We start from the raw sequence: 13504 nt of genomic DNA on the forward strand, positions 1-13504 counted from the left end.
GACATGATCTTATATATAGAAAACCCAGGGGTAGGGGCGCCTGGGTGGCTCAGTGGGTTAAGCCGCTGCCTTCGGCTCCGGTCGTGATCTCAGGGTCCTGGGGTCAAGTCCCGCATCGGGCTCTCTGCTCAGCAGGGAGCCTGCTTCCTCCTCTCTCTCTGCCTAACTCTCTGCCTGCTTGTGATCTCTCTCTGTCAAATGAATAAATAAAATCTTTAAAAAAAAAAAAAAAGAAAACCCAGGGGCGCCTGGGTGGCTCAGTCAGTTAAACATATGACTCTTGATTGAGGCTCAGGTTGTGATCTCAGGGTTGTGAGATCCAGTCCTGCATTGGACTCTACTTTAGGCATGGAGCCTACTTAAGATTCCCTCCTGACTGTCCCCCCATATGCATGCTCTCTCTCTGAAAAAGGAAAAGAAAACCCAAAGACATCACCAAACACCAGTTGTTAGGTCCATAATCAAAGGAGTGAGACTGATACAAAGCGAAGGTCAAGCAAAGCTTTATTTCGTGCCAAGCACCGAGAATCAAACCGACAGTTCTGTGCCGCCTCTTACAGAGAGGCCTGCCTTACAGACTAACTTTTATAGAGCAAAGGCCATGTGGTTGAGCCAAGCCACACACAGGTGGCAAATGAGATTATAACACACAGAGAAAGCTGCACAGTCATGCTAGGTCACACAGGGGTGGCCAATTGAATTACAATTCACCCCATAGTAGCTATTTGAACTAGCCTATCACCTTGGTCAGAATTGGCACCCAAAAGGCAAGGCCCACACTCCTTGGTAGCTAGGGAGACAGCATGTGTGCCCTACTGATTGACTGTCTCCACCTGGCCCAACTCATCCCTGCATTTGGGCTGTTATCTCCACCTGACTTGACCAGCCCTTGTATTTGGGCTCTGTTATCAGAGCCCAAATTTTACTGGTTTCCTTGACTTGCTTTTAAGTAAGTTCCCCTGGGGGGGTGGGGGCAGAGTCAGTTTAAGTTTTACTGCATAAACAACAAAATGGCTGTTCAATCAAGGTGGAGCCACTATGGCTAAATAGGCCCTTACACAGTTAAAACTAGTCAATGAATTCAGTCAAGCATAGAAAATAAATAAATATACAAAACCTGTTGCATTTCTGTACACCAATAACAATCAGAAAGAGAAATTGAGAAAACAATCTGACTTACAATTGCACCAAAAAGAATAAAATATCTAGAAATAAATTTAACAAAAGAGGTGGAGAAAACCTGTACACTAAAAACTATAAGACATTGATGAAAGAAATTGAGTAAGACAAATAAAAGATATTCTGTGCTCATGGATGGAAAAATTAATATTGTTAAAATGTCCACACTAAGGGCGCCTGAGTGGCTCAGTCAGTTAAGTGTCTGCCTTCAGCTCAGGTCATGATTGCAGGGTCCTGGGATCAAGTCCTGCATCAAGCCTGCTTCTCCCTCTGCCTCTGCCCTCTCTCTCTCATGAATAAATAAATAAAATCTTAAAAAAAAAAAACTGTCCGCACTACTCAAAGCAATCTACATATTCAATGAAATCCCTGTCTAAACTCCAATGGCATTTTTCACAGAAACAGACAATCCTGGGGCACCTGGGTGGCTCCATAGTTTAAGTGTCTGCCTTCAGCTCAGGTCGTAATCCCACGGTCCTGGGATCAAGCCCCACATCAAGCTCCTGGCTCAGCAGAGTCTGCTGCTCCCTCTCCCCTCTGCTTGTGCTGTCTCTCACTATCTCTCTCTCTCTCTCAAATAAATGAAATCTTAAAAAAAAAAAAAAAAAAGAAAGAAAGAAAAAAAAAGAAATAGACAATCCTAAAAACTGTATGGAACCACAAAAGACCCCAAATAGTCAAGACAATCTTGATAAGAACAACACTGGAGACAACATTACATTTGTAGGGTTTCTGACCAGTATGAATTCTCTGATGACGTAAAAGGATAGAGTTCTTTCCAAAAGCTTTTCCACATTCATTACATTTATGAGGTTTCTCTCTAGAATGAATTTTCTGATGATTAACAAATGTTGAGTGCTTCTTAAGGAATTTCCCACACTCAGTACATCTATAAGGCTGCTTCTCTGTATGAATTTTATAATGATTTAAAAAAGAAGAACTGCTCATAAAGGCGATCCCACATTCATTACATTTATGGGGTTTCTCACCAGTATGATTTCTCTGGTGGCTAATAAGGGAGGAATTATATTTGAAGACTTTCCCACATTCCTCACATTTATAATGTGCCTTCTCTGTGGAAATTCTGCCCTCCCAGTCCAGGCCTCTTTCCATCACATCACTTCTTGTTTGCTCTCCCAGATCAGATCCTTCAGAAGTATGTTGCTTTAGGGTGGACATCTTTGTTTCAAAGCAGTACTCCTGGACTGAAAAAATTGTTTTAATTCAAACATTCGCTATATTGAAATACTGAAAGTGAGAGCTGCACAGCATAAAAATAATGTTCTATTTTACACAATTAAGGGTTATGTAAAATTAATTCATCCCACTGGTGATTCTTGCTAAGAAAAGATGGCAAGACTAAAGATAAAAGTAAGAGTATAAAGAAGTGGAAGGAAGTTATATAATAAATATTGTATTTAAATAATGCAAGGAGCATCTAAGAAGTTGGCAGGTTAGGAAGGTCATATAGAAAACACATACCCTGAAAAATAGATGAGAATGTGAGAATAAATACATACTTGGAGAGAAAATCAAATATCCCAAAGCAAACCATGATTGCTGGGTAATATAGCTATAGGGTGGTACATTTGAGAACACTTTAATGTCTCCAAAAACTTAAGAATAACATTTCTCTGAGGATTTAACAGAGAACCAATATTTAATGTCTCAGAGAAAAAAAAACAGACAAAATATTTAAGGAACAAAAACAGTTCTCAAGAACAAAAAATTTTACGGTAATCTGTTTTTTAACGTATCTTAAAAACAACACACCAAATTGCGACTTTTTTTTTTTTTTTACAAAGTACACACCTATTACCCAAGAGAAAATAGGTAAGATGATTCTGAAAAACTAATGGAGCCAAATTTATGATAAAACAGTCACTGATCAATTCTTTTACTGAATGAATTTTTTCTTATATACATACATACATATCTATATTTATATCTTTTACTATTTGTATTTATTAGCCTGGGGAGAGATTCCATACATCAGATACTAGAGCTAAGACTTTTTTTTTTTAGGAAAACTCAAGTTGAAAAGGAAGGCTGGTGAGAAACAGTCCAGATCCTTCAAATGGCCTTTGATGGGATACACATTTAATGTGTAATGGTTAAACCAGAGAAAATTTTTAAGATACTGATTGTAAAGGTAGGTGGAGGCAAATTAGTCATATGAAGAGAAAGAGAAGCATATGGACACTTGTTCTATGACAAAGGTAGCTTGCAGAGCAGTGAGGAAAAGGAGAGAACACTGGCACTTGTGAGGTATGGGGGTTGGTTAAGCATAAACCCCTACCTCTTGCCATGCTCAAAAATCAATTCTAAGAGGATGATAAATCTAAAAGTAAAAGACAAACAGTAAAACTTCTAGGAGTTAACACAATAGAATGTTCTCATCAACATGGAGAAATGAAAGATTTATTTAAAAGGACACAAAGGGGTGCCTGGGTGGCTCCGTGGGTTGGGCCTCTGCCTTCGGCTTGGGTAGTGATCCCAGAGTCCTGGGATCAAGCCCCGCATCGGGCTGTCTGCTCAGCAGGGAGCCTGCTTTCCCCTCTCTCTCTGCCTGCCTCTCTGCCTACTTGTGATCTCTGTCTGTCAAATAAATAAATAAATAAATAAATAAAATCTTTTAAAAAAAATAAAAAAATAAAAGGGCAAAAAAAGCACTGACAAGAAAGGGAAAGTGATAAACTAGAGGTCATCAAAATTAAGACCTTCTATTCATCAAAAGACCATTAATAGTGAAAAGCAAACCACAGAGAGAAGGGTGATACTGCATATGTAATCAAGAAAGGATTCTCTGAATAGATACTTCATAAAAGATGATATATAATGGCCTATAAACATTTGAAAATGTCCTTATCCTTATTAAATATAATGGATAAGGATATTAAAACCACAGTGAGATAAACAATACACCCAAAGAATACCTAACTTCAAAAGATTAGCATTATCAAGTGTTGGTAGATACAAAAAAATGAGTACTCTCTCACACTGATGGCAGAAATATAAATGGAACAAACCTTTGAAAACCTATTTGACATTAATTACTAAAGCCGAATATATGCATATCCCATAAAATAGAAATTCCACTCCTTAGGTATACACCCAAAAGAAACATATCCACACATGAACCAAAAGATAACCTACCTATAAGAATGTTCATAGTAACTCTTAACAGGCAAAAGCTGGAAATATCCCAAATTTCCATCCACATATATGAGATAAGCTATGGAATAGCCATACAATGAATAAAATACTCCAGCAATGGTTTTCAAAGTATGGTTCCCAGCCCAATAGCATCAGCAACAGCATCACCTGGGAACTTGGTTCCAGCAGCAAGGACAATGAATTAAAGTGGTCAAATAAACTTTAGTGTTAGTTTGGGGGGGGTGGAGAGAGGATGGCTAATTATTGGGAGGGATCAACATGTGATTTAGTAGTGTTGCCAATGTTCTTTTCCTTGACGTGAGTGCTTGTTACATAGTAGTGGCTTTAAAAATACTAATTCAGACTGTGTATATATATATTTTTATCAACTTTTCTATATTATGTATTAAATTTTTAAAAATTTTTTTCTTTAAGAAAGAAAAAGGAAGGGGCGCCTGGGTGGCTCAGTGGGTTAAGCCGCTGCCTTCGGCTCAGGTCATGATCTCAGAGTCCTGGGATCGAACCCCACATCAGACTCTCTGCTCGGCAGGGAGCCTGCTTCCTCCTCTCTCTCTGCCTGCCTCTCTGCCTGCTTGTGATCTCTCTCTGTCAAATAAATAAATAAATCTTTAAAAAAAGAAAAAGGAAGACTAGCTTATGAGTCTCTTAATACTTTGTCAGAGTAATCATAACACAAAGTGCAAAATATCTAATAATCATGAAAACCATATCAGAATCTACTGAATACAACCAAAACACTGTACAAACAAAAGCTGAAAGCTTTAAATATATATATTACATAAACAAGAATGGAAATAAATGAATTTAAGTAGACAATTAAGGTTAGAAAAGGTAAATAAACCTAAGAAAACTAAAAGGAAAAGGAGTCGGGGCGCCTGGGTGGCTCAGTGGGTTGGGCCGCTGCCTTCGGCTCGGGTCATGATCTCAGGGTCCTGGGATGGAGTCCCGCATCGGGCTCTCTGCTCGGCGGGAAGCCTGCTTCCCTCTCTCTCTCTCTCTGCCTGCCTCTCCGTCTACTTGTGATCTCTCTCTGTCAAATAAATAAATAAAATCTTTAAAAAAAAATAAAAAATAAAAAATAAAAATAAATAAAAGGAAAAGGAGTTAAATATTAAAAAATGGAATATAATAATAGATAAATACATCTAAGAGCTCTTTAAAAAAGCAAAAGAGTTAATAAATCTTAAAAAGGCAAATAAATAATATAAGAAATCAGTAGAAAGTAACCATAGGGGCGCCTGGGTGGCTCAGTGGGTTAAAGCCTCTGCTTTCAGCTCAGGTCATGATCCCAGGGTCCTGGGATCGAGCCCCGTATCGAGCTCTCTGCTCAGCGGGGAGCCTGCTTTCTCCTCTCTCTCTCTCTCTGACTGCCTCTCTGCCTACTTGTGATCTCTGTCTGTCAAATAAATAAATAAAATCTTTAAAAAAAAAAAAAAAGAAAGTAACCATAAATGTAGAGGATATTACAAAATGAATCAGAGGGGTGCCTGGCTGGCTCAGTTGGAAGAACACATGACTCTTGATCTCAGGGTCATGAGTTTGAGCCCTGCGTTGGATATAGAGGTTACTTTAAAAAATAAATAAACTTTAAAAAAATAAATAAATAAAAATCAAAAAGATTCAAAAAGGCAGGGCACCTGGGTGGTTCCCTCAGTTAAGTGTCTACCTTCAGCTCAGGCCATGATCCCAGGGTTCTGGGATCAAGCCCCATGTTGGTCTTCCTGGTCATCAGGGAATCTGCTTCTCCCTCTTCCTCTGCCCCTCCCCTCAGCATGTCCCCTCCCAACCCATCTTAAATAAATAAATACAATTTTTAAAAAATCAGAAAGGTACTTTGTTCAAAACTATACAGACAAATTTGAGAACTTGAATTACTGGATATTTTTAGGACATTATAAATTACCAAAACTGTTTTGAGAGAGAGCAAAAATCTACGTGGACAAGCTACTATAAAAGAAAAAATATCATCAAATAACTACTCCCCAACTCCTCTCCCCTGAACCTGCCATTAAAAATAAGTAAAAACAAAACAACGGCCAAACTTTCAGGGAACCAGCCATCGCGTGAATTAAACTATACCAGAGGATGAAAATAGGAAAGGTTCAAAAAAAATTTTTAAGAGGTATTACAAAACTGGGGCGCCTGGGTGGCTCAGTGGGTTGGGCCTCTGCCTTTGGCTTGGGTCATGATTCCAGAGTCCTGGGATCAAGCCCCACATCGGGCTCTCTGTTCAGTGGGGAGCTTGCTTCCCCCCTCTCTCTGTCTGCCTCTCTGCCTACTTTTGAACTCTCTCTTTCTCTCTCTCTCTAATAAATAAATAAATATATAAATCTTTAAAAAAAAAAAAGAGAGAGATTACAAAACTGAAATCAAGACCTAATGAAAATGGCCTGACAAGAAAGAAAAATGTAAATAAATTTTTTATAAATATCAATGCAAAAACTTACATAAAAGATTAGCAAACAGAATCATCTACTAGCATATTTAAAAAATAATGTAATGATGTCATAACCAAGATGGTTCTATTAAGAATGCAAAGTCGTTAAGATAATTGAAGGTAAAATTTACCGTATTAACAGATCAAAAGGGAAAAGAAAGATATTATCTTCACACAGGCTGAAAGGCACTTGATAAAATTCAATGTCCATGGGGCACCTACATGGCTCAGTTGTTAAAGCCTCTGGCTTCGGCTTAGGTCATGATCTCAGGGTCCTGGGATCGAGCCCACATCGGGCTCCCTGCTTGGCAAGGAGCCTGCTTTCCCCCCACCCTCTGCCTGCCTCTCTGCCTACTTGTGATCTCTCTCTGTCAAATAAATAAATAAAATCTTTAAAAAAAAAATCTAATGTCCATGCTTACTTGAAAAACAATAATTTCTTAATGAAAGAAGTAAATTAAATAATTCCTTTACATAACATTTATGTATCCCAACCTAATAACCAGTTAAATGGAAGAATTCTAGATACAATCCCATTAAAAACACTAAAAGAGAAGCATATCCATCATTACCATTATAGTTGACAATACAAAAAAGTCAATATAAAACAAACTTTAAAAAAAATCTACACTCAACCACACTCCTGATAAGAGAAATGCATATTAAAATTACAATAAAATAAAAGGTTTTAACTATCAGATTAGCAATTATCAAAAAGTGTAAGACACTCTTGATGAGGTATGATCAGATTGGCATCTGGTATGACAATCATACATTGTCAACAGGAGTATAAATGTATGGATACTAGTACTGTCCACCAATTTAAAAATATACTTACACTTTCACCTATAAATTCTTGTTCTAGAATTTATCCTATAGATTTACTTATACTTGAGAGAACTGATATGTGTATCAATAATCACTGCACCATTGTTCATAGTTACTATGTCCAATAGGAAACTGAGTATATAAGTTACAGTATAATCTGTAAAATGGAAAACTATACAGCCATTAAAAATAAAACAGCACTCTAAACAATGTAGCTATGTGAAATGATTTCCAAGGTATGATAAAAGCAAGACACAGAATAGTGTACAACCATGTACCTAAAAAAAAAAAAAAGGAATACATGTATATTCTTGCAAAGCATACTTTATGTTTGGAAATTTCCACAAGAAATTTATACAAAGATGCCTCTGGGAAGAGGAACTAGATGATTAAGAAAGGTATGTGAAGAAAGCTGCATACCATTTGAACCACCTGAATTTTATACCATATGCATTTCTAAAACCAACAGAGTGGAATATGCAAAAAAAGAGGGGAACCTGTGAAACATGGAATGGTTGTGGAATCTTTGTATAAAGATTTATTAGTCTGCCAAATGGATGGAAGAAATGTCAAAGGAAACACTGCTAGCTTTTACTACATATCTAAATTCTAAACATCTTATATCAAAAAATACCAAAATCAAAACAGAAAGAACAAAGAAGGAAGACTGGGTTACTACTGTTACCCTATAAACAATCTACACAGTGGTGCCTGGGTCATTCAGTCAGTTAAGTATCTGCCTTGGGCTCAAGTCATGATCTCACGGTCCTGGGATCAGCCCGGAGTCAGTCCTCCTGCTCAGCAGAGAGTCTGCTTCTCCCTCTCCTTCTGCCCTTCCCCCCTGCTCATGCTCTCTCTCTCTCTCAAATGAATAAATAAAATCTTTTTGAAAAAAAGAATCTACACAAAAACTTAGGGAAAACACATTAAATGTAGTAAGAACAAAAAGAATTACTGAAAAGCATTAAAAAACGAAACAAAACCAAAAACCTAGGTTAAACAAACTGTGCATCCTTGGTATGTTCCATGAAATACCATTATAAAAGTTTCTCTAAGGATGATATAGACAAAATAACAGAGTTTTTTAAAAAAGGAATATTGGCAGGATAAATATTTTAGGTGAAAGAAACATCCATGTTTAAAGATTTTGAAATGAATTATGACATGAAGAAAGTGACATACAGAAATTTATGCAGAATATATGTAAAAAAAAAAAAAATGAGAGTCAAGAGCAAAGGGTAACAGAGAAAAATACCGCAAGGGAAGAAAATGCTTCCCCATCAGTTTGTCTGCCAAAAATAGTAATTATCTGATAGTAGGAAACTATGCTTACACTCGGAATCTGCCACTGCCACGATATAATTAGAGATAATGGATATTAAAACTAGAAAGGGATATAGAGTCATTTATTAAGTTAATCATGACAGAAATTGAAAGGAATTGAGAATGGACAAAAGATAAAAACAAAGTATAGCCTGACAAGTGCCTGAAAATGGGGAGAGAAAACACATAAAGAAACTGAGGATTTCAGAGCAAGAGGTCGTGGGCCTGAAGCCCTTAAGAAGGGAGCTCCTCTCCATAGAAATGAAGAGAAAAAACGGCAAGTCATTTGATACGACAGTGACATTCAAAAGAGGAAACTTGTGTCAAGTACCCCAGCCTTGCTGCCCAGACATGGGCCCTCTAAGATGAGCCTTCTCACCAAGAACCCTTCCTCACCATTCAGTGTGTTCAGCTACTGCTTGAAATGGTTCCCACCTCACTCACCAGAACAAGTATTTGATGGAATCTGTTGTACTTCCATCCATGGCTCTGCCCCTTGCTCCAGTTGGGTGATGAGTTTGGGTTTGGAAGAGAGAAGCCCTGTTTATAGAGAAAGAAAAGGAATGCTACTGTGGTTATGAGCAAAAGCAGCTATTCCAGACCTCAATCTCACGGAGGTCTCCATGTCAGGAAGGATACCACCCTCTATGGTATCAGGATGTCCAAATCATGTAGTTATAGACACAAACATGGAAAAATTTAGAGAACTGGCCTAGACTGCCCACAATGCTGCCATCTTAAACTCTATGCCTCTGACTTTCTGAGGGACACAATGAGCATTAACTCCAGTCTCAAAGCCCATGCTAAAAACAAACAAAACCTCCTATTTAAGATCTTTAAATACCTATATACCTTGTGAAAACCCACAGTTGCCCAGGAACTCAATTTTGAGTTAAAAAGACATCCTTACGGGGCACCTGGGTGGTTCAGTCGATTAAGCATCTGCCTTCAGCTCAGGTCATAATCCTGGGGTCCTGGGATGCCTGGGGCTCCCTGTTCAGTGGGGAGTCTGCTTCTCCCTCTTCCTCTGCCCCTCTCCCCCTTGCTCACATGCATACATGCTCATGCTCTCTCTCTCAAATAAAGTCTTAAAAAAAAAAAAAAAAAGACACTCTTACCCACAGACACCAGATTCCCATAGTTTTCCAGCATCACATCCCTATACAAGGTCTGCTGAGTGGTATCCAGGTGTTTCCATTCAAACTGGGTAAAGGTCACAGCAACATCCCCAAATGTCAGTGATCCCTGAAAAATCAAACCCAATTCTGTGCATCCAGGAACTGTTTACACCCTTGACCACGAAGTAGGGAACCAGGAAGTCCTCACTGGAAAAGGAAAGCTACACGTTCAAGGCCAGCTTCTGATATTCCAGATTGTTTATGCAGAGGGAAGTGGAACACGGTTAATAAAAGGATCAAGGGGGCTCAGAAAGCAGACTCGCTACACACGAACAACAAATTAGAAGATAAGAAGCTGGAAAATCCAGCCAGGGATAAAAGGAGGTCATTGCCCCTCATTTGAACCACACTGGGCTCCTCCTGCTCTTCCAACGCACCTATCATGCTCCTTCCTCTAGGCCTGGCATTTGCTCATCCCTCATTTTGTAGATCTTTACTTCAATGTCACTTCATCAGAAAGTTCTTTTCTCCCATCCTCTACCACCTTCTATCCCATGAACCACTTCACTTTCTTCACAGGATTTCTCCCTTCCTGGCAGGATCAGATTTATTGTCGGTATCATCTATAATGTGAGCTCCGAGAGGTTAGGGACCACTTGGGTCACTGCTGTCTCACCAGCCTAAAATACTGGCTGGCACATTTCAGAAGTGTCCAAGGATTTGTCAATCAACAAATGAACTGAAACTCCAAAAGATATGTAGAGTAAAACTGGCTTTATCCTAGAATTTACTGATAAATAATATAAATATATATATATTACATAATATATATAGATAGATATAGACATATATCTATATAGATATATAGCAACAGCAACTTAATATGTACCAGGCACAATGCTAAGCCCTAGGATATACATCATATCTCTGAATTTCTACCATACTATCCATAAAGTAAATCTATTTTATAGCTAAGAACAGTAAGGCTCAAAGAGTTGAAAGAATTTGTTCAAGGTCACCAGGCTGGTTGACTACAATATAAAAAGAAGCTATAAAAAATGGCAGACTATGGGGCAAATTAGAAGAAATGGCTGTGACATAGTAAAAGGGAAAAAAAGGGGCGCCTGGGTGGCTCAGTGGGTTAAGCCGCTGCCTTCGGCTCAGGTCATGATCTCAAGGTCCTGGGATCGAGTCCCGCATCGGGTTCTCTGCTCGGCAGAGATCCTGCTTCCCCCTCTCTCTCTCTGCCTGCCTCTCCATCTACTTGTGATCTCTCTCTGTCAAATAAATAAATAAAATCTTTTAAAAATAAATAAATAAATAAATAAAAGGGAAAAAAATTGGGTAAACCTAAAAAACACATATGCAAAACGGTTTCAAATGAAATAATTTGAACTGTTAGTGTGATAGAAATACAGGTAATCTTTAATTTTTAAAATTTTCTGTTACTCTTAATTTGTACAATACTCAAATACGTATTCCTCCCTGCCAACTTCTGAAAATCCTTCAAAACCCAGTTTTCTCCAGGATAAGGGCAAACTCCAGCCTGGCATTCTAGGCCACAAATGTTTCAAATTTCTCTGGGACTATTTAGATGTAATGGCTTCACTCATGTCTTAGCCTTCCCCTAGTCACCCCAACTTCTACAATTATGCAAGCTTCATTTAATCCTCAGGAAGAACTAAAAGGATTACTACTACCACCACCACCACCACCCACCCTTTGGATTCCTCTGACCCCTGAACATCAAGAGCACTACCATCACTGTGTCATGTGTATCATTCACTGACACTGCGGCCTCTGCTGTTCTAGGATAAATGAGTGCTTTTCCTCTTCTGTGAGTTGGCAACCCCTCTAGGGCAAGAGCTATACTTTATGTACAAAATTATTCTTCAGCTTCTAGCACTCTAGAAAGCATGGGAAGCAAAGATCTGCTTAGTGAACAACTCTGTCATGGGCAGAGAGGAAATGAGAGAGCAACAGTGGGGAGAGGGATCCTTTCTCTGTAAAGCTGTACCAGTCCAGGATTGGCTCAGGCAACCTAATTTGGTTCATGTACTGAGAGTATATCTTCCAGGAAAGAAGCATAAACCCAACTTCACTTGAAAACGGTGTCGATTTCTCAGGAAAAGTTGAAATCAAACTTGCCTGGATTTGGACTCTTGGTAGTCTTGGGGCCATCTGCCTCCTGAACTATTCTCCCAGGCAAGGGCAAAGAATCCTCAATAAGCCAATCTGGGAAAGAAGAAAGGAAATATGACGAGTCCCTCCGTGTCCTAAACTAGCTAGAACTTTCTGGAAGCTGTACGAGACCAGTCCTCCTCCTCCCTACTCTCAGGTGAGTGAATACCTGAAGGTGGTTAAGGTCAGGGCCGGCTGCCTGGAGTCTGGCCCCGCAGCAAGCTTCAGGCCAAGCTCCGAGTGTGAGGGAGTTAGGCAGCTTCGCCAACAAGGGTGGAAAGTCTCCCATGTGACTCAATCCCTGGGCCTTAGTGCAAGCCTTTAAACTTTCGGTCAGGCGCCAGATTAGGGCGCTCACTCGGCAGGGGACCGCTCCTCGGGGTGGGGCCGCGGCCACATGTGCCCCGTGACCTTCTCAGCCACCTCCTTCCAAGGCCGGCCCCCTGAGAAAAAAAGAGGCGCACCGGGTCTCAGTGCCCCAGCCCAGCGACGGCGTTCCAGAACCAAGCTCGGCGGGCTGGGATACGAAGGTGGGCGGTCTGCGCTACGAGGCCGATGGCGCGGAAGAACTGCGACCACCTGGAAGGGTACTTGCCACAGAGACCTACAAGCTTACAGGAGCCGGCTCTACTCTCGCGGAGGCGGGCAGGGCCGGAAACAGAAGCGTCCGCGGGGGCCTCTGGGGAATGTAGTCTGGGATGCAGTCTAGGCTTTCAGAGTCTCCTTCTTATACCTTTGTCTGCATAGCTTTAAGAGCTTTAAAAAGCTACAGGGCGGAACCCCTGGGTGGCTTAACGGGCTAACCCGCTGCCTTCCGCTCAGGTCACAATCCCCATCCCCGAGTCCAGGTATAGAGTCCCGCCTGGGGCTCCTTGCTGACCAGGGATCCTGCTTCTCCCTCTGCCTGCCGCTCCCGCTTCTTGTGCCCTCTCCCTAGCAAAAATAAATAAATAAATAAATAAATAAAAAGCAATGGGGCCTTAGCTCCTAGGTAGCCCCGGCATGGGGGCTTTTTAAAGCTCCCACGTGATTCTAATGTGCAGCCAAGATTGGTACACTAAAAACTTCCTATTTGCTGACATAGAAGATGGAACAAGATTGAAACCATTTTTTTTAAAGATTTTATTTATTTATTTGACAGACAGAGATCACAAGTAGACAGAGAGGCAGGCAGAGAGAGAGGAGGAAGCAGGCTCCCTGTCAAGCAGAGAGCCCCATGTGGGGCTCGATCCCAGGACCCTAGGATCATGACCTGAGCCGA

The 13504-nt window shown here is 40.1% G+C and overlaps 1 protein-coding gene across 1 annotated transcript; it reads right to left on the reverse strand.

Moving 5' to 3' along the window:
- Positions 1 to 945: 945 nt before the first annotated feature.
- On the reverse strand, positions 946 to 12695 carry ZNF485 (zinc finger protein 485). Its single transcript, XM_047701622.1, has 5 exons — positions 12413 to 12695; positions 10063 to 10189; positions 9389 to 9484; positions 1899 to 2384; positions 946 to 959 (listed from the first exon to the last, which is right to left on the reverse strand). Exons 1-5 carry the CDS (start codon positions 12530 to 12532, stop codon positions 946 to 948), a joined length of 843 nt encoding a protein of 280 aa, XP_047557578.1. The 5' UTR covers positions 12533 to 12695.
- Positions 12696 to 13504: the final 809 nt, after the last annotated feature.

Source organism: Lutra lutra, chromosome 14 (genome assembly GCF_902655055.1).
Source record: "Lutra lutra chromosome 14, mLutLut1.2, whole genome shotgun sequence".
Taxonomy (NCBI): Eukaryota; Metazoa; Chordata; class Mammalia; order Carnivora; family Mustelidae; genus Lutra; species Lutra lutra.